Source organism: Solea solea, chromosome 13 (assembly GCF_958295425.1).
Source record: "Solea solea chromosome 13, fSolSol10.1, whole genome shotgun sequence".
Lineage (NCBI taxonomy): Eukaryota > Metazoa > Chordata > Actinopteri > Pleuronectiformes > Soleidae > Solea > Solea solea.
In genome coordinates, this window is record NC_081146.1 from 27,819,780 (window position 1) to 27,843,507 (window position 23,728).

At 41.1% G+C, this 23,728-nt stretch overlaps 2 protein-coding genes across 5 annotated transcripts in view; one reads left to right on the forward strand and one right to left on the reverse strand.

Annotated features, from left to right (window-relative positions):
- The window catches only part of dhx16 (DEAH (Asp-Glu-Ala-His) box polypeptide 16), a 19,149-nt gene extending 1,513 nt beyond the window's left edge, over window positions 1-17,636 (reverse strand). The window contains exons 1-21 of one of the 2 annotated variants that reach the window (XR_009241984.1): window positions 17,408-17,636; window positions 16,048-16,250; window positions 15,220-15,452; window positions 14,103-14,271; window positions 13,959-14,015; window positions 13,285-13,539; window positions 12,836-13,066; window positions 12,475-12,666; window positions 11,784-11,894; window positions 11,404-11,519; window positions 10,648-10,858; window positions 10,025-10,123; window positions 9,375-9,527; window positions 8,960-9,100; window positions 7,843-8,005; window positions 7,651-7,769; window positions 7,121-7,188; window positions 5,499-5,661; window positions 4,177-4,338; window positions 3,245-3,418; window positions 1,600-1,840 (exon numbers count right to left, since the gene is read on the reverse strand). Coding sequence is in view for 1 of the 2 variants with exons in the window: in XM_058647558.1 (XP_058503541.1) it covers window positions 1,712-1,840; window positions 3,245-3,418; window positions 4,177-4,338; window positions 5,499-5,661; window positions 7,121-7,188; window positions 7,651-7,769; window positions 7,843-8,005; window positions 8,960-9,100; window positions 9,375-9,527; window positions 10,025-10,123; window positions 10,648-10,858; window positions 11,404-11,519; window positions 11,784-11,894; window positions 12,475-12,666; window positions 12,836-13,066; window positions 13,285-13,539; window positions 13,959-14,015; window positions 14,103-14,271; window positions 15,220-15,452; window positions 16,048-16,245 (3,144 nt within the window). In the remaining variant the exon portion in view is untranslated. Of the gene's footprint in view, window positions 1-1,584; window positions 1,841-3,244; window positions 3,419-4,176; window positions 4,339-5,498; window positions 5,662-7,120; window positions 7,189-7,650; window positions 7,770-7,842; window positions 8,006-8,959; window positions 9,101-9,374; window positions 9,528-10,024; window positions 10,124-10,647; window positions 10,859-11,403; window positions 11,520-11,783; window positions 11,895-12,474; window positions 12,667-12,835; window positions 13,067-13,284; window positions 13,540-13,958; window positions 14,016-14,102; window positions 14,272-15,219; window positions 15,453-16,047; window positions 16,251-17,407 lie in introns of those variants that run through there. The other variant, XM_058647558.1, reaches the window with a different exon arrangement.
- Window positions 17,637-19,120: 1,484 nt separating this feature from the next.
- Window positions 19,121-23,537, forward strand: LOC131471460 (lysosomal thioesterase PPT2-like). 3 transcript variants are annotated; one of them, XM_058648021.1, is made up of 8 exons: window positions 19,122-19,398; window positions 19,887-20,040; window positions 21,034-21,129; window positions 21,248-21,355; window positions 21,433-21,516; window positions 21,585-21,669; window positions 23,093-23,147; window positions 23,262-23,537. In XM_058648021.1, exons 1-8 carry the CDS (start codon window positions 19,219-19,221, stop codon window positions 23,403-23,405), a joined length of 906 nt encoding a protein of 301 aa, XP_058504004.1. In that variant the 5' UTR covers window positions 19,122-19,218; the 3' UTR covers window positions 23,406-23,537. The 3 variants fall into 3 exon arrangements, with proteins under 3 accessions (XP_058504006.1, XP_058504004.1, XP_058504005.1); XM_058648022.1 differs by having other exon boundaries at window positions 23,270-23,537; XM_058648023.1 differs by lacking the exons at window positions 23,093-23,147; window positions 23,262-23,537 and adding an exon at window positions 22,007-22,099 and having other exon boundaries at window positions 19,121-19,398.
- Window positions 23,538-23,728: the final 191 nt, after the last annotated feature.

Below are 23,728 nucleotides of genomic sequence, written 5' to 3' on the forward strand. Positions count from 1 at the left end.
CGTGGCAAATCTTGATGTAGCAATATTTGCCCACTCTTCTTTGCAAAACTGCTCCAATCTGACAGATGGCGAGGGCATCTCCTGTGCACAGCCCTCTTCAGATCACCCCACAGATGTTGGATGGGATTCAGGTCTGGACTCTGGCTGGACCATTCCAAAGACTCAATCTTATTCCGGTGAAGCCATTCTTTAGTTGATTTAGATGTGTGCTTTGGGTCATTGTCGTGCTGAAAGACGAAGTTCCTCTTCCTCTTCCTCTTCCGCTTTGTAACAGAAGGCCAACACTGACACTGATAATTCCCTCCACCCTGACGAAGGCCCCAGTTCCAGCGGAAGAAAAACAGCCCTAAAGCATGATGCTGCCGCCACCACCATGCTTCACTGTAGGTATGGTGTTCTTATGGTGATGAGCAGAGTTGTTTTTGCACCAAATACACTTTATGGAATTAAGTCCAGAAAGTTCAGCCTTGGTTTCATCAGACCATAACACATTTCCCCATTTCAGATGTCTTTTTGCAAATTTAAGCCGAGCTTGGATGTTTTTCTTTGTAAGATAAGGCTTCCGTCTTGCCATCCTACCCCATAGCCCAGACATATGAAGAAGACGGGAGATTGTTGTCACATGTACTACACAGCCAGTACTTGACAGAAATTCCTGCAGCTCCTTCAGTGTTGCTGTCGGCCTCTCGGCAGCTCCCTGACTAGTTTTCTTCTCATCTTATCGTCACTTTTGGACGTATGTCCTGTTCTTGGTAATGTCACTGTTGTGCCATATTTTCTCCACTTGATGATAACGGTCTTCACTGTGTTCCACGGCATATTTAATTCCTTGGAAATTCTTTTATAGCCTTCACCTGACTGATATCTTTGAATAATGAGATCCCTCTGATGCGTTGGAAGCTCTCTGCAGACCGTGGCTTGTGCTGGAAGATGTGGCTGCAAAAATGTCAGGAAAAGCCTGAACAGCTGACCTTTATTTGGGGTTGATCAGAGGCACTTTGATTGGTGACAGGTGTGTGCTGACTCCAGTTTAACATGAGTTTGATGTCATTGGTTAAATCTGAACACGGCAGCATCCCCAGTTATAAAAGGGTGTGCACACTTATGCAACCACATTATCTCAGTTGTTTATTTTTACTTCACCTCCCTGAAAGATTTCGGTTTGTTTTTCAATTGCGTTGTACAGGTCATAGGTCACATTAAAGGTGGAAGAAGTTGTGAAATTATTTATCTTGATGTCATTTTTTTACATGACCAAAACCTGGCATTTGAGCAGGGGTGTGTAGACTTTTATATCCACTCCATCTGTATACATATATATGTATATATACACATGTACATATATATATATATACATATTTATTTATATATATATATATATATATATATATGTATGTATGTATGTATGTATGTATGTACAATCTTTGTTTAGAGTTGTAGGACCACCCATACCTTCATGTATGTGCAGCCACGCCACACTATTAACACTGATGGTCACAGCAGCATCAGTGTTAATAGTGTGTGTGTGTGTGTGTGTGTGTGTAATCAGCTCTGATTCTCTCATGTTGACACCAGACTCATCCATACAGTCAGACTCACTTTATTGTCATCAACAGTCGTGACATCATAGCGTGTTTGAAGAAAAGGGCGTGGTTCACAACAACAGTTGAAGTGAACTCTGTCCACTGGAACCTGAGTGTGGCTCCTCTCTTCAGCCCAGCTCCTCTTTGGTTTTGCCCTGCTTGCGGGGCATCTTCTTGCTGCTGCTGTCTTCAAGCTCCTTGCTTTTATAGTAGTGAGGAGCCACTTCAAGCAGCCAGCCACTGTCTATCTCGATCACCTGTAAGCATGAGACAGAGAATCTGCAATGTGATACTGAAATGTGCCAAAGAATATAAAATGGTGAAATATGTTCCAGGAAGCTTTGTGATCAATGTGTCGTGGTCACAGACAGTTATTGAGCTGTGACTTTATTATAAAGTTATTGACATGTTTAACCACCGCTGCTTTCTTGGGTTAATAATTATTAGCAAAGAAAACGGTAGGACCGTTATTCAAAATAGTCCCAGCTCTGTGTCATCACATGAGAGGTTTCATATGTCACAAATGACTCTACCTCTATATCTCTGAAACTACATTTGTATCTATTTCAATTGGACTGACTCTCTATTTAAAATCTTTCCCCTTTTTTAAGGTTTCTTTGCAGTGTAGGAAGTTGTTGCTGCTGCTGAAGACCAGTATGCAGAGTGGGAGTGGTGGAGCAGCTAATAGGTGTGAAGTGTCTCACACACTCTCTTGACAACAGATTTAGAGACTGTACAGACAAAAGTTTAAGTTCAGTTAAAAAAATGTAATCTGCCGTTTAGTTTTCAAACGCCATTTGAAGATGCTACTAAAGGTGAAATCAGGAAATCACTGTGTGGTTTCCAAAGAAAGAGAAAGAGGATTGAAGAGTACGGCTGATGATGATGTGATAACACAACTGTTGGATGGACTTGGTTAAACGACTGTATAGGGCTGTTTCTTTAAGGAGTTATGCTCTATTTGCCCCCGGGGCGTCGATCGGGACACAATGACAGGAGATGAGAATTCAGTTTGTTCAGTTTACACTGAATAGTTGCAACAACATGCACTGAGCTCAAATATGCATGTGTGTGTGTGTGTGTGTGTGACACTGCAGTGAGTAATTAAAGTAAAGCTGCTCTGCTGTGACTACATGGACCAGAATGCTTTGCGCTCTTACAGTGACACTCTACTGGGATGGAGAGTATTAAAGAAAATAATAAACAATACTAATGAACTGAAACTTATGGAGTCTTTCAAACAAGAACCAAAAAGGCACAAAACTAAATACAAGCCATCCAAGTGATATTATTATATATATTATTATATATATTATTATATGTTGCTGAAGTGATGATGGCGAGAGAATAAAAAGACAAATATGAATACTCGTACTCCAAATAATAACCAACCTCTCAACACGTTTTCATGTAGACGACCAACGCGTTACTATGGGAAATAGCTATAGTTGTAATTGGAGAGTGTTTGGTCTGTGTGGCGCATGGACCACAGTAGTTTTGTGTGGATGAAGACATTTCTTGAGACAATGTTGTATTTATGGAAAACCTTTGTAGAAGTTCTTTTTCTGTGTGAATGAATCCTTACGTCGTGTTGAATCACTGATTAATAAGTTTATTTTTTATAATTTATAATTGTAACTGATAGGAACTGGAGAGCAGACCTGTCTCATGAACTCTTTGGTGGTGAAGACCAGCTCGTGGTAGATGAGCCAGCGAGGCTGCTCCTCAAACAGAGAGCTGTTGGGGTGAACGTAGACCGTCTGCTGGTGCTTCACTGTCTTGTAGCCGCCTTTGCTGAGTCGTGCTGTGTGATAGAAATATCCTGCCGTCACCGCCTGCACACGCGCACGCACGCACACACACACGCGCACGCGCACACACACACACACACACACACACACACACACACACACACACACCGAAGTGAGTGTCATCACAATCACTGGCACATGCAGCTGCTCACATTGTTGATTTGTACACGTTTCAACGTTAGAGCTGCAACTAACAATTCATTTCATAATCGATGAATCGTTTGGTTCATAAAACATCAGAAAACCTAAAAACATGTTGACCTGGAAATGATGATGATTTCATTGTTATCCAGAGCAAAGACATGAAGGAAATATTCACATTTAAGAAGCTTAAACAATCGGAAATCTTGTTTTAATCATGAAAAAAGCCGATTAATCGATTATCAAACATCGATGAATCATTTCAGCTCTAAACAAAAGTATTTCAAATAAGCTCGAGCTTCAGCCAACACCTTTGTGCTGAATGCTGCTACTTCATTTATAAGCATGGCGGGTCAATGAGCGTCAACACAAATGTATCTGCAATGATTACTGAAATCAACTTACCAGAATTCATCCAGAACATATGGAAAATGTGTTCCAGGCTAAAGGTCATAGTAAACAATGACGTTTGCCTATAGAAGCCATATTATTTATTTATTTTTAGTGTGCATAATTCATAATGTCCTGTATTTGAAAAATATGGACATTATTAAAAGTTTGCACCTCTGCACAGCACTGTATCAACATAAGAAATAGCAGGACGTTGAACCTCTGGATGACTTCCTCACTTCCTCACTGACCTTGCGAATAGGCACACCGTCTCCCTGGGAGCTGACCACCTCCACCTCAATACGGCTCATCAGGCCCTCCAGCTGGTCCCGGACATCCCGCGCCCTCTTCATGGAGCGAAACTGGATGAAGTTCTCGTAGCACCACTGAGTAGAGAAGTTGCTCTCCACCCACTGAGGAAAAAACAGACATTGTACAAACAAAAATAAATCACAGACTTTGAGAATAAAGTCACACGTTTACAAGAATAAAGAGGTAATATTCTAGCCTGTTGTTTTCAGGGTATATGCAGGAATCTTGAAGTTCATTTCAATACCTTTCTAAGACTTTCTCAAGACCTTTTCAAAGTATTTTAAGACCTTATCGCCATTTCAAGCTGTAATTAGCAACACAAACAGTTTAGTTTTTAGTTTGCAATTAAATCTATGTGACTTAACAGCGTTGATGCCCATGGAGGCTACGCTTATCTTCTTTCTGCAATAAAAACAAAAGGCCTGTTCTCAGCAACAGGCTTCAGTCATGGCTGAAATTCAGGGATCTCCAACCAGGAGTCTGCAAACGTACACTTTCCCATCTCTGGCGATTTTGGAGTTTATTTCGTGCGAGTGCGAGATCGTAGTGTTTAACAAACGTGGGGAGGACAATAAATACATTCATGCATTTGCAGTCAAACTCTATGGACAACATTTAATACCTCATGAAATCGCCACTAAGACTTTTTAATACTTTTTAAGGGCCTTCATTTTCCTAAAATTGATTTATCAACTTTTAATACTTTTTAAGACCCCGCGGACACCCTGGTTTTAGAAGAGGAGCGTTGTTAAAATGCTGAGGAGCATTTGGTGGAATTGTACTTAAGAATAGGTTTCACAAACAAGGAGATACTTTAAGAAGGACATGCAAGAAAATGCATCTTTTCTGCAGACTTGGAGGAAACGGCTGCTTTTGTGGAGGGTGAAATAAGTGGATTAAAGGTGGATGCATCAGCAGCCATTCAGAGAGGGTTTGTGGTTTATCAGAAACAATCCGACAGATAATTAAGGAAGGAGTCGAGATCCGGCGAACATGTGGTATATGGATTCATCTGATAAACTAGAGAAACCACAAACCCCTCTGAATGGCCGCTGATGCATCCACCGATTATCCTGCAGTCGACCAGTTGCAGCCATTTCCTCCAAGTCCGCCTGGTTCTTTCCTCTTCTAAAACAACAGGTTACAATATTACCACAAAAATACAAGGGTGAAGTTTGTGATGATGTGTTTTTGGTGTGGACGCCACCTGAAGCAGTTCATAAACCAGAGGATAATTCTATCACCACTGACATTACAATACCTGCGTGTAGACATTGAGCAGCACCAGGTGGTCTCCCCCCGGCACCACAAAGTTCATCCTGGCATTGTCGGCGTGTACAACCTTGTCTTTGGGTCGGTAGAAAATAGAGTTGTTCACAGACAGCATGGCTGCTATTGTCAACACCTCCTCTGAGCATTTGTACCTGACAGAAACAAACAAGAGAGAAGAACAACACCCAGGTCACATCCGTGTGTCTGTGCTCGATTGCTCTTCTCTACTAAAGGAGGAGACCAGTGTGTCTGTGCTCAACTGTTCTTCTCTACTAGAGGAGGAGGAGACCTGTGTGTCTGTGCTTGATTGCTCTTCTCTACTAGAGGAGGAGACCAGTGTGTCTGCGCTCGATTGCTCTTCTCTACTAGAGGAGGAGACCAGTGTGTCTGCGCTCGATTGCTCTTCTCTACTAGAGGAGGAGACCAGTGTGTCTGTGCTTGATTGCTCTTCTCTACTAGAGGAGGAGACCAGTGTGTCTGCGCTCGATTGCTCTTCTCTACTAGAGGAGGAGACCAGTGTGTCTGTGCTTGATTGCTCTTCTCTACTAGAAGAGGAGACCTGTGTGTCTGTGCTCGATTGCTCTTCTCTACTAGAAGAGGAGGAGACCTGTGTGTCTGTGCTCGATTGCTCTTCTCTACTAGAAGAGGAGGAGACCTGTGTGTCTGTGCTCGATTACTCTTCTCTACTAGAGGAGGAGACCAGTGTGTCTGTGCTTGATTGCTCTTCTCTACTAGAGGAGACCAGTGTGTCTGCGCTCGATTGCTCTTCTCTACGAGAGGAGGAGACCTGTGTGTCTGTGCTCGACTGCTCTTCTCTACTAGAGGAGGAGGAGACCAGTGTGTCTGCGCTCGATTGCTCTTCTCTACTAGAGGAGGAGACCTGTGTGTCTGTGCTCGATTGCTCTTCTCTACTAGAGGAGGAGGAGACCAGTGTGTCTGCGCTCGATTGCTCTTCTCTACTAGAGGAGGAGACCTGTGTGTCTGTGCTCGATTGCTCTTCTCTACTAGAAGAGGAGGAGACCTGTGTGTCTGTGCTCGATTACTCTTCTCTACTAGAGGAGACCTGTGTGTCTGTGCTCGATTGCTCTTCTCTACTAGAGGAGGAGGAGACCTGTGTGTCTGTGCTCGATTACTCTTCTCTACTAGAGGAGGAGACCTGTGTGTCTGTGCTCGACTGCTCTTCTCTACTAGAAGAGGAGGAGACCTGTGTGTCTGTGCTTGAAAATGCATGAAAACGACAATATACTTAAAGTCACTTATTATACATTTTAAGCCATATAGTAGACTTTGACCATTTTTAAAGACAATTTCATTGTTTCTAAAACATGTAAATATCCTAAATTTAACCTTAAAATGCCAAATAAATGAAGCAGGTATCATCAGGTATGAAAGGCAATAACTACATTTTAAGCTCATACAGATCATAAACACTAGATACTTTATATTAGAGTGGATGTACAGTGTACTGTCTCTCTCCTTTCATGAGTCCAGAGAAACAACCTATTGCGTTAACCCTAACCAGGTTTAGTCCCAACTGTTGTCGAAATATGATGTGTATTAATTCAATTGTACACAGTATTTATGCATGTTATTAAATAAATGCTCACTTACTGCTCAGAGGCCAGGATCATCTTGCTCAGCATGGGGTCCACAGGTAACTCAGCCATCCTTCGACCGAGCTGATAAAACAGTACAAATGGTGATTGGTGTGATTATCATCAGTGACACACTCAGATAATAAAGTTATAAAAGTTATAAAAGGCTTGTAAATACAGCGTCTTCGCCCATTTATTGATGCTCTGTGATCTGTAAGTTGCTTGCTCGCTTGTGCAGACTTGACACAGAAACAGCAAATGCAAGCACATGAGACAGATGAGATTATGACATTGTTTCCTCAAAGTGGAGTATTGGTCGTTTACACGAACATGCAAGGGTGGCATTTTGGGATTTTCCCACTCTAGGGTCCAATTTAAAAAACACAAAAAGAATTACAGGGCTCCAGAAACGCAGTCTCTATGTGTGGTTAAAACCTTTTTTTAAGGCCTTAACTAAAGCCTCACCTACGTACTTTCTTGTCACATGTGGTGCAATGATGTAAATACTGATCAACACGTTCATCAACACAAGCCATAATCCTGTACCTTGGTGAGCTCCCCCAGATGATTGAGGGCTCCCAAGGCGTAAAGCTGCTCCAGTGCCAACACCAGCGTTTCATGAGGTGGAGGGTCCATGAAGTCAAAGTGGATGAGGTCATTGATGCCTGCAAAAAAGAAGCTACTGGTTAATCTGTTCTATCTTCCCTCTAATCACTACAGAGCACACCATCCTCTCACCAAGACTCTTCAGCAGCAGGACGACATTTCCGAGGTTGGTCCTCTGAATCTCAGGTACAGTCGTTTCTTCCATTTCATGTTTAAAGGCCCAGGCGGTGTAAAGCCTGAAACATTTCCCAGCAGCCACCCTGCCTGCACGCCCTGCTCTCTGGTTGGCTGAAGCCTGACAATGAAACAGAAATACACAGCATGAAAAAACAAACCCTACAGAGAATTACAATGCACACAGTGTTTCCCTCTCTACTGCACCATCAACAACATAACAATTGTCTGTTTTTAACATCCCAACTATTCTGGAAGATGTGTGACTGTGGTGCACTCAGAAAAAAGTCATCTGGTCCATCTGGTCAACTTGAATTTGCTTTCACTACTACACTGTAAACAAATGTACCGTTTAATTCTTATTTATAGGAGCAGATTTTTTTATGGAGCTTTTTTAATAGCTGTTAAAACTAGATGGTCTACACATCAGCACAAATGTCTCGGTCGAAAACATATTAAATCCACTGGTAGATTCCCTGTTGCATGAACTGTGGTGTATAAATACTATGGTACAGTTTTCCCACAGTTCGGTATGCATCACGGTTTCAATATCTTAATAGAAAACTACTCAGACTAGCAAAGGCCATATTGCATTGTAAAAATAATTACAGAGATATAATCAAACCACAAACTTTATTTAAACAATAGGAAATTCAGCGACGTTGGCTCTGAAGGCGGCATGAGCAGAGCGTGTCACTGAGCCTGCACAGTGCAGCGCTGCTCTCACGTCTCTGCTCCTGACTGGATGTAATCACACAGCATGCGTGGCTGTTAAAACATTTGAGAAAGTTTTGTGACGGCCGAAACGTACCAAAACACCGCTGTTTGCCGTTGTGTATTGTAAAATACCGAATATTGTTGCATCCCTAATAAATACATTGATTGATTTTTCATACATTGAACATTTGTCAAAACAAAACTACTGATACTGACTGTTTATATTCTGTGAGAAAGGACTGCGACATGTTACTTATATTTACTCACATATAGAATAATATGCAGAAATTGAATCAGGTCAATACAATATTGTTCAATTTGCACCTTTAGTGAATGAGTTGAAAGAGTGAGTAATTACCCGTGAGCAGGGTGTAACGATGAGCGACTCCATGCCAGTGCGGGCATTGTAACTTTTCTGCTTGCAGAACCCTGGATCAATGACATAGATAATCCCATCTATGGTCAGTGAGGTTTCTGCTATGTTGGTCGCCACCACCACCTTGAATTGATGGGAAAACAAACACAGAAACATGTTTTGGTGAGTTAATTAAATTCAGTTGTGTTGAAGAGGAACAAACTACAAAAGAAGGCTTTTCCCCTCAGACGACAACAGCGGCCTCTGTTGGTCATTACCAGTATAATGACCCAAAAATGAAGGAGAGAAGATAGTGATGTGTCTTCATTTACATTAATCTTTTAGTGACAAGTTAGATTAGGAGACAGTAAACGCTTCCCAAGGACTCTGCAGAAAGAAAGGTAAGACATGTGCTCACTTTACGGGCTCCAGGCGGAGTGGGTTCAAAGATCTTTGTCTGCATTTCTGACGGCAGGTTGGCATATATAGGAAGAATCAGCAGCTCAGCGATCTTCGATCCTAGTCGTCTGCATCTTTCCTGCAGCGACTCGCAACATGCTTCGATCTCCTCCTGCCGGACACATGTGGGCAGAGGTTAAAAGAAGAGTTCAGGTTATGTTTGTAAATATGAGGTCAGTGCTCACTGCTTGTCCCTGGTCTGGCCCCTGGTCTGGCCCCTGGTCTGGCCCCTGGTCTGGCCCCTACACTGGGAACCAGCCTGAGACACAGAGGCTTTCTTCAAATTGATGTTGCTTTAGATTAGATTACATTAGATTAGATTAGATAGACACCTTTTCATCCCCAAGGGAAATTTACAAAATCTTCCAGTAGCCAAGGGTTCGTACCAATGCCAGTTGCAGGAGAAAGGCCACATTCCCAATGGTCTGAAAACCATTTCAACCAGGGATTAAATGTTTATTTAACCAGTATAAATGTATACTGGGGTATAAATGTCAGCACCTCATACAACCACACTTCAAAATATGTGGCATTTCCCTTAAAGTGTCAACCAAAGCACAGAGAACAACGGTTGAAAAAAATATTGAAGAATCATGACATAAACAATACCTGTCCAGTGAGAAAGACCAGAATGTCTCCAGTAGCCTGGGTGACGTGGATCTGTAGAACTGAAACCACACACGCTTCCAGATAGTCTGCCTCTGGAGCCTGAGCAACGTAACAAGCCAACAGTTAGGGTCTGTGTTTAGAGTCATTTTAAATCATTAGAAATAGACATAATTAAACACCTTACTACAGGTGGATCCAGCCAGTTAACAGTTTCAGCACTTGTTTAAAAGTAAAACTCTCTCCAGTGTTTCTGTTCAGTAAATCTATGACTTGTTTCAAATAGGATCTCATTGTGAAATATTTACAGAACCAGCAGAGGTTTTAATGATAAGAAACCAGAAAAGATTCACATTTAAGAAGCTGTAAAATCAGAGCGCTTATTTTTAATTATTAAAAGAAAAACACTCAAAATACTTCAAAGTAGTTAATTTATTAATTGACTTATACTTGATTCATTGTTTCAGGGTGAGACAAAAGAGGATTTGTCTTTTTCACATTCTACATTTTTAAACGCAGATTTTTAATGTGTTGCTTTCATTCAAGCAACAAACCCTAACTCAACAATTCAGGTAATCAAAAAAAATGATGTTCTGTTAATATTTAAACAACATGCTTGTTCCTACTTTAGTGTAGAAGATGTCGACAGGGAACCTCCTGCCAGGAATCCTAAAGACGGGCGCGTCGTCGAAAAAGCAGGAGAAGCGTTCAGTGTCGAGGGTGGCACTGGCCACCAGCACCTTCAAGTCGGGTCTGAACCTGGCGATGTCCTTTATCAAACCAAACAGGATGTCTGTGTGAAGCGTTCGCTCGTGGGCCTCATCGATGATGACCACGCTGCAGAGAGACAGACAGAGAGACAGAGAGACAGAGAGAGAGAGAGACAGACAGACAGAGAGAGAGAGAGAGAGACAGACAGAGAGAGAGAGAGAGAGAGAGAGAGACAGACAGACAGACAGAGAGAGAGAGAGACAGACAGACAGACAGAGAGAGAGAGAGAGAGACAGACAGAGAGAGAGAGAGAGCTGCCATGATGAAACGTGACACTACGTGGAAACCCTGAAAACACACACCTTTCATGGTATTCAGTATGAATTGTTGTGATGGCCAGTGAGTCCATATAGTGATCATAGAATGCAATAATAAGGCTCTGTGGCTGTGGAACTAAATAGTTTCTACACACTGGAGAAACAATATGAAGCCAGAGATGGGCAGACAGATGATGCACAAAAAGAATGTGACTTATCAGCAAAGTTCATATAAAGGCGAGAGTTTCTGACAACAATATGAAACTGCACACTGCAAATATCTCCCCCACAGCACCAAAATATGACTCTCTGTCTGTCTGTCTGTGTGCCTGTGTGCCTGCCTGCCTGTCTCACCTGTAGCTGGCCAGGTCAGGCTCAGTAAGAAACTCTCGCAGCAGCATGCCATCTGTCATGTACTTTAGGATGGTTTTTTCTGACGTGCAGTCCTCAAAGCGAATGCTGTATCCAACCTGATGAAGGAAATTAAGATTGCATCACAAAACATGTTTTTTGATGAAAGTTTTAAATGAGAGAAATTCTGATTGACTCCATACAAATACAATCTAGTGGAGTTGTAAACAAACCCAGTCATGACATCACATCTTTGACACGTAATTCAGATATGAAATATTTCTACTACCGAGAGACTGTGAAAGGGAAAGTGGAAAATGTGATCAACGTGTTTTCATGTGTTAACGTTTTAATGTGTTAATGTGTTAATGTGTTAACCTCACCTCATTGCCAAGCTTGACACTCATTTCCTGTGCCACTCTGGCTGCAACAGACATGGCTGCCACTCTGCGCGGCTGTGTGCATCCGATCTTCATGCCACCTTCAGTGAAGCCCTGTGACACAAACAGCAGGTCAGAGGGGTGAACACCAGTAGCTGTGCAGAATGGTTAGTATGGTAGTGCTATAATGTGCAAGAAAAACAGCTCGACAACGACTTTAACCACTTAAAGCAGATACATGTGAGAAATGTATTCTGTAAGTCACAAAATGACCATGACGTGTCATCAGAGAGTAAATTGAGTAGTGGATTCACTAATAATAATTGTACAGCCATGTTATTCACAATTAGAAATTTAACTAGTGGACCACAAACTGAAAGAAATCCACATTACATCACTGCAAAAACGCGTTGTTGATCCACTGATGCTGCTGTGAGTAAATTCAAATGTATTATTTTGTCTTTGTTGTGTTTGAAATCCCTTGTTCAGATTGACACAAAGTTCCCAAATGAGGCAGCAGTTGACCAGCAGCTCCTGCTTTTCTCTATGGCTCTGACATAAAGCAGCACACGTATCCTTCACAGACTTTAGCTAGACTAGACTTCATTAGGTCACTTCAATAACCTGCACTATCACTTTAAAACAACATTTTTACACATAAACTTAATGATGCTGCAATTAATTCTGCACTCACGTCTTCAAGGAGGTACTGTGGGATCTGGGTGGTTTTTCCAGAACCTGTCTCCCCTTCAATGACCAGGATCTGGTGCTGGTGAATCGCAGCAAGCAGGTCTCCTCTGTAAGGAAAGATGGGAAGGCTGCGTCTGACCTCCTGCAGGGACTGTTTCTGCAGCTCCATCTGAGACAGAGCCGGTTCCTCTTGATCCTGAACTCAACAGGGTTAGAACAATTTGGGATGTCACTAGAAAACTGTTATTTCAATTTGATAAATAATGAAACAAAGACGAAAGACTGAAAACGGTCACAAGAATAAACAATGTACTTAACAAATACAAACTACAATGAAGAATTAGCAACTACCAGATGAAGCCCACCTTTTCTGCCGTTCCCTTCATAGTGATGGCAGCGCTGACAAAGTTGATCATCTCATCCTCCTCCAGGACCAGCTGGTACTTCTCCTGCTCCCGCCTCATCCTTTGCTCTCGTTCTTTCTTTGCCCCAAAGCTGAGGGAGGCCGTCTTCAGCCTCTCTTCCTCCCAACGACCTTGTTCCCCTCCTAACTCCATGGGAATTTCCTCCAGCTCCAGGTCTCTCTGGGGCACCTCCTTGTCAGCGAGCAAAAGGAGAATATAAACGATGTCATCTGGGCAACCTTTAGTAGGTGACTGTTTCTTTGCATTGTGTCATTATACACTGCTGGCGCTTTTCCACTACATAGTCCCAGGAAGGCTCGGCTCGGCATGGCACATGGCATCTCTATTGTAAGGGAGTCCAGCCGTGCCGGTACCATGTAGTGGAAAAGCTCCACATCTCTTGTTCCTACCTTTCCTCTCTTCTCCTCCGGCATGTAGTATCTGTTCTTCCTCTCCTCATGTTCCTTGGCTCCAGCCTTCTTGTAATCTTTAGCCAGGTCTCGAAGGGTGCGTTTGTAATCCAAGTCTTTTCTCTCCCGCTCATTCAGCTCGTCTGTATTGAAGAGGTACTCCTCATCAATGATTTCTGCCTCCAGGTCCTCAATCTTCTCTGCTTCTCTCTTTTTTAGATAATCCCAGCGAGAACGCTTTCTCAACTCTGGCAGCTTTGGAAAAGAGAAGAGATAATGATCACAATACAAACATGTGCATACAGCTACAATTTAAGATAAGCTCAAATTCTTGATTCTGAGAAAAGAAAAATCTAATTCCCACATGATATGGTAATAAACTAATTTACTTAATCAATTTTAAGTATTAAGTTATAATTTCCACATTTTTCCTGAATTTTTCTTCTTTCATTCATTTTTCTTTTTTAAACGGGATTATTGTTTTGTTTCTTTGTTCCATTTGACGTCAGTAAAACGACAAAAGACATTTCAGAACATCCTCATTTCGAGGGTTTTGAGGGATCAATTATGAAAATAGTTGCAGCCCTCGTTAAAAATCACTCATTCAAGAATACAAGATAAGATTTGTTTTTCCACCTTAAGCAGAAACTTGACTTTTAGCTCAAAGCACCAACCATTTTATTCTGATCTTCTTCAGCCATCTTCAGCCTCTTCTGAGCCTCCTCGTAGGCCTGGAGGAAAACAAACCAATGTGAAGCTCTATTTCTGTGAGATGTAGTTATGTTTGGAAGATGTCTTGTAATTGTGTCGTCTCTAACCTTTTTGTCAGTCCTCTCTGCTATGTTGCGTGTCTTTTCTTTGTCTTTCTGTCTCACTCGCTCAGCAAAAGCATCTCTTTCTTCGATGTCCTGCAATCGCTCGCGCTCTTCCTTCTCCCATTCTTCCTCCTCCTCTTCCTCATTCTTCATGGACTGGGATGAACTGCCTCTGATGATAGAAGAAAAAAAATGCTTCTGAACATTTTTGGTACTTCTCAGTTTGAACTGCTGGTTTAAACATTTTATTAACAGTTTTAAAGCCTTCGAATGATATAAGATATGATCTCAGAATATTCAACTGTATTTATTTATATATTGTATTTTAACACAAAAAAAAGAATAATAATTTCATCTTAATTGCCAAAATATTTATGTTATCATATCATTTTCCATAAATAATGTGCTTCTATAATGATATTTTCATAAATCCCATTTGACAAAACAAGCCTCTTATAATGTCTTACCCCGTGAACCATTCACTAACCTCGCAGGTGACAGTGACTACCCGCATAAGCTGTGGCTACTCACTATTTGTTATTAGTTAGTACTATTAGTTACACTGTTGCCTTTTGGCATTACTTACGATGACACTGTATAAAACCTTTTTTGCCCCTCAACTTCTGATTGTGTGAACTTTCTCTTGTTCTCTCTGCATTTGCCACGATTTTCCAGCCACTCCCGCTCAGGTGTTACCTGAAGCTCGCAAAAGCTGCGCTGAATTGCGAGTTGATTGTATTTTATGAAGGGAACCTGGCGTGGGACGTGCGTGCGCATGGTTTTATAAATCTGAATATTTTCTGTATTTCATACTTATGCCAACTTTTCAGGTGAACCTACAGTTTTATAAATGAGGCCCCAGAACATGAGTGTGGGCAGCACATGTCTGACAGGCGGGTGGTAAATGAATCAGGACAAATTTGAGACAGCAGAGTTGTTTTGGATCTGTAGCAGGAGACACTCAAAATTCTAAGGAGCTCTTTGTTATTCTTGTGCCAACAAAGTATGTTTTTGTACATTCAGTGGGTGCGGCTTATATTTAGGTGCGCTTAATAGTCCGGAAATTACGGTATACACACTAATGCGTTACAATATATCACAAAAAAATATAGAAACTAACCTTTTAGGTACTTCATCCTCACTAGACGACTCATTCTTCTTCTTCTGTCTGATGTGCTTCCTCCTGTCTCCTCTGTCCTTACTTTTCCTTTTCCCTTTCTGTTTGTCCTGCACAGCGTCCCCATCACTGTCGCTGTCTTCCAGTAACGTGTATGTCCGATTCTTCCTGTCCATTTCAATGGCTTCACGTTCAATCGCCCGGGACGCTTTCTCAACAACCGGCTTGCCCGGAATCTGTTAACACAGTGGGAACGTTTTATTTGGACCAAAACTTTAAAAGCAGAAAAGTACTTTGTGTTACATTTAAGCATTCGATCATTTGATTCTGGGTGGGTGCAATGGCAAAACAATTATCATGATAAAAAGGTCAGTAAACATGAGTAATTATAACAATAAAATACCAGACAGATATTCAACTTTTTTGAACCGTATTGCCTAGTATCCAGCTCCCCCTGGATATTAGATCTGCCCCCTCCATTTCTGCCTTCAAATCCAGGCTAAAAACCCACCTGTACTCCCTGGCCTTTCTTGTTCCCTAATCCTGTATTGCTTTTCTTTATATTTTCTGTGTTGTGTGCCCTGTCTTGAATGTTACTTATTTCACTATTCATGTTTTATCTTATTTAATGATGACTATTGGTTAAATGTTTTTTGTATTACTTTGTATTATTTTTTTGTTTTTTTTAATATTTCACTGTACAGCACTTTGGTCAGCTTATGCTGTGTGTAAATGTACTTTATAAATTAAATTTACTTACTTACTTACTAGTTCGAGTTTGAGTTCAAGTAAAAATACATACAAGACAATAATATAATCGGACCACTTTACCTTGTCAAAAAGCTCTTGTGCAAAGGCAATCACACTCTGGTCAACATCAATTGTGCCCGTCTGCTCGAGGCGAGCCACAAAATCTTGAGCTGTCTGTGCTTTCCGTGCAGTGCCAATCATGAACTGAGACACATATCTGTCACTCAAGCCCAAGATGTCATGGAGACGGTCATTCACCCACTGCTCTAGATTAGCCATGGTGCCTGTTGAGGGAGCAGTCACAACAAAATAACACGGTTGGTCATCAAACATCCAAACATGGGTTGACATGTAGTCACAGAAAGCTGAAACACCTTTGTAGTAAGATCAAGACAAATAAACTAATAATACACTCGGAATTAATCCTAATCAATACATCATATACAACACAACATTCACAGCATTTTATGACAAATTATAAACCAACCAGGTTGTAAATAAATGAATTCAAACCAAGCAATCATTATCAAAATGTTTAAATTCAACTGTTTCTTTTGAACCAAAAGGTCTGAAGGATCCTAGTGAAAGTGAAGGATTTATACTGTATTGAGAAGTAAATACAACTCCTTCAGGACCAATTACTAAATCCATTCCAGGTGAATACCTCACAAAGCTGATGGAGAGAATGCCAAGAGTGTGCAAAGAAGTGATGTCACAGAAGATGGAGATATAACTTTTCTTCAATGTGCAAAATAAATAAACATAAATAATCTATAATATACATAATGATTTGTGTTGGCCGATATTCAATAATACATTCTAACCACTATCAGTATCAATGGTGGCGCTAATATCGTGCATCCCTACAGTTCATCACATACACTATATACATACACTACACTAAAAACACTGAATATTGTCTTTGTTTACTTTGGTGTATGACAGTAAGTCTACAGTAGGAAAAGGTTCTGCTGGCGTCATAAAGCGCCAATCAGATTCTTAACCTAGCATATGGTTAATTAGGCATGTTTTTGACTTTTTTTGTGTTTTAGTTTTTTCTCACGTCTTGCAGCCATGTTTTCACACACACACACACACACACACACACCGAGACTATGTGAATTACAACTATGAGGCGACCCTCCTGTGGAGATAAAGCGGTAGAAGATGGACGGATGGATGCAATATACTTCTGAATAATAATAATAATAATAATAATAATAATAACAATTCTACATAGTGCACAGACTCTACCTCGTGTTGTGGCTGTAATAACATCCAAACCAGCAGGTACTTGTAGCTGCTAACTTTAGCTTGTGGACTGTATTTAGGTGTATCTGTAAAACTATAATTAGAGAGTCAAGTTTAATAATACATGAACGAGTTACGCTGTTTACCTGAGCTAAACACGCTGCTAAACTTTGAACAAGAGAAAACTTACCGTCTTTCAATTCGCTCCACTTACGTTGTTGTTGTTGTTATGGTTGTGAGTTAACTAATTCAGCTCCAGCAGCTGCTTTACAATTACACTAACAATTATTGTAAACGTTTAAGCCTCCACGGCCATGTAAACATGTTTATAGGACGATTCTTCCATCAAAACGCACATAAAACATCAACATGTTCCGCTAGCTTTGCATGAGCACACTTTACGCTGAGCGGAAACACGTGACGTAAGAAGGACCGAGGAAGAGCAGAGCCACAGCAGAGCCCCGTGCAGCGCTTACTGCCCCCTGTGGCCACCCGGGAAATTACAACAATGACCGACTGCCCTCTCAGTCATTCTGTAACTTACACAAAAAAATAAAACAACAAATATATAAAACACGAAGCCAAAAAACTAAGTATGGTATTAGGATGAGTCATGAGACATTTGACTTTTTTATTCTATATTTGATTCTATATTTTATGGTGTTTGGTGTATCTCTTTCCGGTCTCCTGTAAAGTGTGACTCTAATTTTCACAGTGCTGTGTGTGGATGTTGGAGCTTTTAATTTACCCGAGGGAACCTCAAAGGGATTAATTCATATAATAAAAGTCGTCTGTCTGTCTGTCTGTCTGTGTGTCTCTCTAACTTGTCCTTTCCAAACAAACTAGTCTCACAGACAGCATTCAAGGGCATGCTAACCTGTCCTCTACTCTACCCCCACCTCTTATTTTGTGCTTATCTGACTACAAACCCACTGCTTCCTTGATAAAGTACATTTATCTCGTTTGACTCCACACAGTATCAGACATTGTTTTAAAACCCTGAAGGTCATGAATTTGTGAAATACTGTAAACATCCCAGTGTTTACATTCAAAAGACCTTGATTTTCAGAGGGAAGCACAACAAAAGCATCATCTATGATGTATCTGTGGCTGGTGTTTTAGCTCTTAATTAAATGTAGAATCTCTCTCTCTCTCTCTCTCTCTAATAATCATTGTATTGAAGTGGTTTTGATCTGAAAATCTTGACCACTATGATTTCTTTTTTAATCAAATCAATCAAACTTAATTTAATCAGTTGGCCCTAAAGTATCTCAATACAATATATTAAGAAAAGTGAGAAATGATTCACTATTATGAGCAACAGCAAGAATAATGTCCATCCATCAGTCCATCCGCCCTATATCTAACCTCCTTCATGCATACTGATGCACTTCATGGTTCAGGTGTGGATCGTGGAAAGAGTCACAGAAATAGTAAGGAGGTCTTATTGACTTTATAATAATAACATCCATTAATAAAAGTATCAATTGATTGTCAGTCTATAAATATAGTATTCATATTTTATTTATTATTATTTAGTTGGATGATCCCCTCACAAACTGCACACTTTCAATCCAGGGAACAAAGAGGTAGATTTTTCAAAGTCTAATTCAAGGAATCCATTTTTTATTCTAAAATAGAGTGAAATTATTTTCCCCCATGACACTACAACGAGGACCAGTCAAAAAACCAACGGTGTCAGATTGTTAAAAACTAATTATTGTCCATTCATCAAGTTTCTAACACATTAAAAGTTGCTGACAGACAGTTGAAGTTAAAATAATAAGGAGTATTTGTTGTGAAGAGGCTGAGTAAATCAATGTCCTGACAGCATCACGCAGGCTGTGGGCGTAGACAGTTAGAGACGCTCTGAAACCCACCAGCATTTAAAGAGATTAATCAGCGCCTCTAACCCTCCCTCACATTCTCTCTCCCGGACCATTAGGTTCAAACATCCGACCTCTGCTGCCCTTGAGCCGCAGTTTAGTCTCACCTGAGGAGATGAAGAGTCCGCAGAAGCTCCGAGGATCTCCGCTGCTGATGCGGCTCCCGCCGCTGCATCTGCGGCTGTTGATGCTGTTGGTTGCACTTTGCGCTGAAGGCTACAGGCCCGTGGTCATCGTGCACGGGCTTTTTGATGGACCCAAGCAGTTTCAAACTCTGTCTGTCTACATCAACAAGGTAAGACAAAGTCAAAAGACTTATTATTATAATAAAAACTTCTGCGTTGGGTTTTCATATATATGCACCAATTAAGTTTACTGTTGCTCATTTAATATGTCAGGGGGTCAAACCAAAACGTTTTAATTGTATTCAGAATGGTTCATCTCAAGGTTATCACCAGAAGTTTGTAGGAATATTATTACAACATTCAAATCAAACTTCTCAACCTCTGCTGTTGACGTTGTGTTCACATGTGTGAACATGTGTACACTTACAGGTTTAAATGTAAAGAAAATCATTTTGAGATAGATCTGCAGTAGTTTCAATGACTAACTGTTCTAAAATCACATTTGAAATGAAATGAAAATCAGGGAGTGGTTTCCAGTTACTGTCTCAGGGAGTTTGATTACATCAGTCATCAGGTCACTCGCTTGCACTTGATTGAATCACTGATGTTTCCTTGTTTGGTGAAAAGTTGCATTTGTCTGTTCTCTCCTCATGTCCAGGTGCACCCAGGTACCGAGGTGCGAGTGATTGACTTGTACAACAACATGTCCAGTCTGAAGCCCATGTGGAGGCAGGTCACAGACTTCAGGAAAGCCATCGACTCCATCATGAGGAACGCTCCAGATGGCATCCATCTTATCTGCTTTTCACAAGGTCCGTACACACACCACGACCAAACACGCTCATCCCAGCTGATGTTGACACGGTTCAGGGACATTTCAAGTGAAGCCCAGACACATCCAGTGCACTCTCAGTGCCGGTTCTGAGATAAATGGACCAATGGGCAGGAAGGGCCTTCATCAAAGAAACTCATGGACCAAATCAAATATGCAGATATACTGAAAGCAGACGCTCAATTGTGGTGAAGCCGAAAGAAACAAAATGCTATGTTTCTGGAGTACAGACAATTTAAGATAAATATAAAATAAATCTCCACTGATTAGTATAAATAAAAGTAAGATGCTTTCACAGTCATGGATGGAGAGCAGAGAGAGCTGCAGTCAGTTGAAATACATATTTGGTGCACCAGAGTGTGCCATTTAGACAGAATGGGGGCGTTCACAACAATAGATAGATAGATAGATAGATAGATACTTTATTCATCTCACAGACTATACACAGTATAGGAATTAGGGCCATTAAATGGAGAGTCTCACGCCCTGCCTTTCTCAAGATGGAACCACAGTGGCATTAACCATATACACCAGTATGAATATACTTCTTAGTTTGCATAATAAGCTTCCACTTGAAAACATGAAGCGTGTGTTTAAGAAGTCGTGGTGAAGATTATCATTTTAAAACAAGCCTTTAGTCCTTTAGTGATGCAGGAGCGAGACACGCCACGGAGTGCAAGTGAAGTATTGTTTTGGTGGCTCTGTGTGTGTGTGTGTGTGTGTGTGTGTGTCTGTTTCCGCACTTGCCAATTTGGCCAGCAGAGGCCACCAGAGGCTTGTTGCGTGAATGGGGTGAAGTCGGCCATTTCTGATTGCTGACAGCAGGTACTATTTTCAGTACCTGCTGTCAGCTGCTGTGGTGAGTCGGTGCTATGCAATGATTGGTGTAATCAGGGATTAAATTGGATTCTCTGGTTTGTGAACGTCTTGGATGCTTACACCTATTTGTCCTCTGTTATTTTCTTTTTCAAAGGCGGTCTGATTTGCAGAGCACTTCTCTCCACAACCCCGAACCACAATGTGCATGCCTTCATTTCACTGTCCTCACCACAGGCTGGACAATATGGAGGTTAGGGATCTACGTCTCCATCTGACTCTTGTTCTTCAGAGGACTCTTTATTAATTCACCTGAACGCAACAGTGTGAATTTATATCACACCCTCAGTTTTCACTGTCTTCCTCCGCAGACACAGACTACCTGAAGTGGGTGTTTCCTAAACATTTAAAGAAGACAGTGTTTACATTTTGCTACAGGCAATTTGGACAGAAAGTGTCTGTTTGTGAATACTGGAACGGTAAGAATAAAATATTCAGCATCACATTACCACTTGTAAATGTTGATACAGCGTATACTTACGTGCTTTGCCTACAGACCCTCACCATAGGTTCCAGTACCTGCAGAACAACAATTTTCTGTCAATGCTTAATGGAGACATACGTCATAGTAACATTAAAGGTAATGGAGTGAATTAATGACGTGTCAGCGGCTGTGGATCTGTAGTAAAATGCTTTTTATGTCCTCAGCATGGAGGGAAAACTTCCTTCGCATCAAAAAGCTTGTCCTGGTTGGTGGACCAGATGATGGTGTCATCACTCCTTGGCAGTCCAGGTTTGACTGTTTTATAATTCAGTAACACACCTTATTGATTAAGTGAGCAACGTAATCAATCAGAAAATCAACAGCCATTTTCTTTTGAACAAAATTTGTACCTAAAGCAGGCTATGAATAATAAATGACCCTTTGGTTAACTCCTTTAAAATAGATGGAACTAAAACCGGGAAATGAGATTCATGTAGAGATTGAAACTAAGATTTATGAATCAACAACTCTGAAGTATGAGAAAACCAAAAACCAACCTCTTTAGATATACAGTATATTGTGACACGCAACGTCTGTGCATGAGACAATGTCTTGTGAGGGTTTCTTGTTGTCTTTCTATGGACAGTGGAACACCAGCAGGACTAAAAAAAACACCAACAGGACAGAAAACACCAGCAGGAGAATAAACACCAGCAGGAGAATAAACACCAGCAGGATAGAAAACACCAGCAGGACAGAAAACACCAGCAGGATAGAAAACACCAGCAGGAGAATAAACACCAGCAGGATAGAAAACACCAGCAGGACAGAAAATACCAGCAGGATAGAAAACACCAGCAGGACAGAAAACACCAGCAGGATAGAAAACACCAGCAGGAGAATAAACACCAGCAGGAGAATAAACACCAGCAGGATAGAAAACACCAGCAGGACAGAAAACACCAGCAGGATAGAAAACATCAGCAGGACAGAAAACACCAGCAGGAGAATAAACACCAGCAGGATAGAAAACACCAGCAGGAGAATAAACACCAGCAGGAGAATAAACACCAGCAGGACAGAAAACACCAGCAGGATAGAAAACACCAGCAGGAGAATAAACACCAGCAGGATAGAAAACACCAGCAGGAGAATAAACACCAGCAGGATAGAAAACACCAGCAAGACAGAAAACACCAGCAGGACAGAAAACACCAGCAGGAGAATAAACACCAGCAGGATAGAGAACACCAGCAGGATAGAAAACACCAGCAGGAGAATAAACACAAGCAGGATAGAGAACACCAGCAGGATAGAAAACACCAGCAGGAGAATAAGCACCAGCAGGATAGAGAAAACCAGCAGGATAGAAAACACCAGCAGGATAGAGAACACGAGCAGGAGAATAAGCACCAGCAGGATAGAGAACACCAGCAGGAGAATAAACACCAGCAGGATAGAAAACACCAGCAGGATAGAAAACACCAGCAGGAGCATATTCAATAACAGGAGTTGTCTGGGTCTGTGGGGCGTTCACTGTCGTGCAGTTCTATGACCAGCCATTATGATACTCAGGGACTACTTACTGTAATTCTTATTTTTGGGTCGTTGCAGTGTGTTTTTCAGCCACGGCACTAAACAAGGTAGTAAAAAGTTGAAAAGAAAAAATAAATAAAAGAAGATGTTTTTAAACATGTTTACCTGAACTGACTGTTTCCTCTTTTCTTCACAGCCACTTTGGATTTTATGACAGCAATGAAAATGTAATCGAAATGAGGGATCAGGAGGTAGAACATAAAGATTTCCCAGTATTTGATATAATTAAAATAATACATTGTATTGTGTAACATTTATAATAGTGTTGACTAACCCAAGCACTTTCCCTTATGTCCCTTTGGAAGTTTTATAGGAAAGACACGTTTGGGCTGAAGACGCTGGACGCTCGTGGGGACGTGTGGACGTGCACTCAGCCTGAAGTCAAGCATGTTCAATGGCACTCCAACTACACAGTGTTCATGAGATGCATAGAGAAGTGGCTCACATGAAAAGACGTCACCTACACAGTGTCAGAGATGTTCAACAGAATTATTTTGGGGCCACATGAGAAACATCAGATATTGTTACGTCCTGTGGTAAATTGGGCAGCATGCAAACACAATAAAGAACATGAAGGAAAATGCTGATTTGATTCAATTATAACTAACTCTTGAACTAACTTGAAAATATCAAATGACATTACCATTATAATATACTATAGTGTGGTGTAGTGTAGTGAGTACATTGTCTGACACCATATTTATTGTATACACAAAAATGCAAGAGTAGCATTTTGAGATTTGTGTCTGTGTAAACGCTTTGACAGCGTTAC

Excerpts from the sequence above, each read along its gene's own strand:
- LOC131471460 (XM_058648021.1), top strand. The coding sequence starts at position 19,219 with ATGAAGAGTCCGCAGAAGCTCCGAGGATCTCCGCTGCTGATGCGGCTC. Across the intron at positions 21,356-21,432 it reads TGTTTGTGAATACTGGAACG|ACCCTCACCATAGGTTCCAG; the intron begins GTAAGAATAAAA and ends CTTTGCCTACAG. Across the intron at positions 23,148-23,261 it reads TCGAAATGAGGGATCAGGAG|TTTTATAGGAAAGACACGTT; the intron begins GTAGAACATAAA and ends TCCCTTTGGAAG.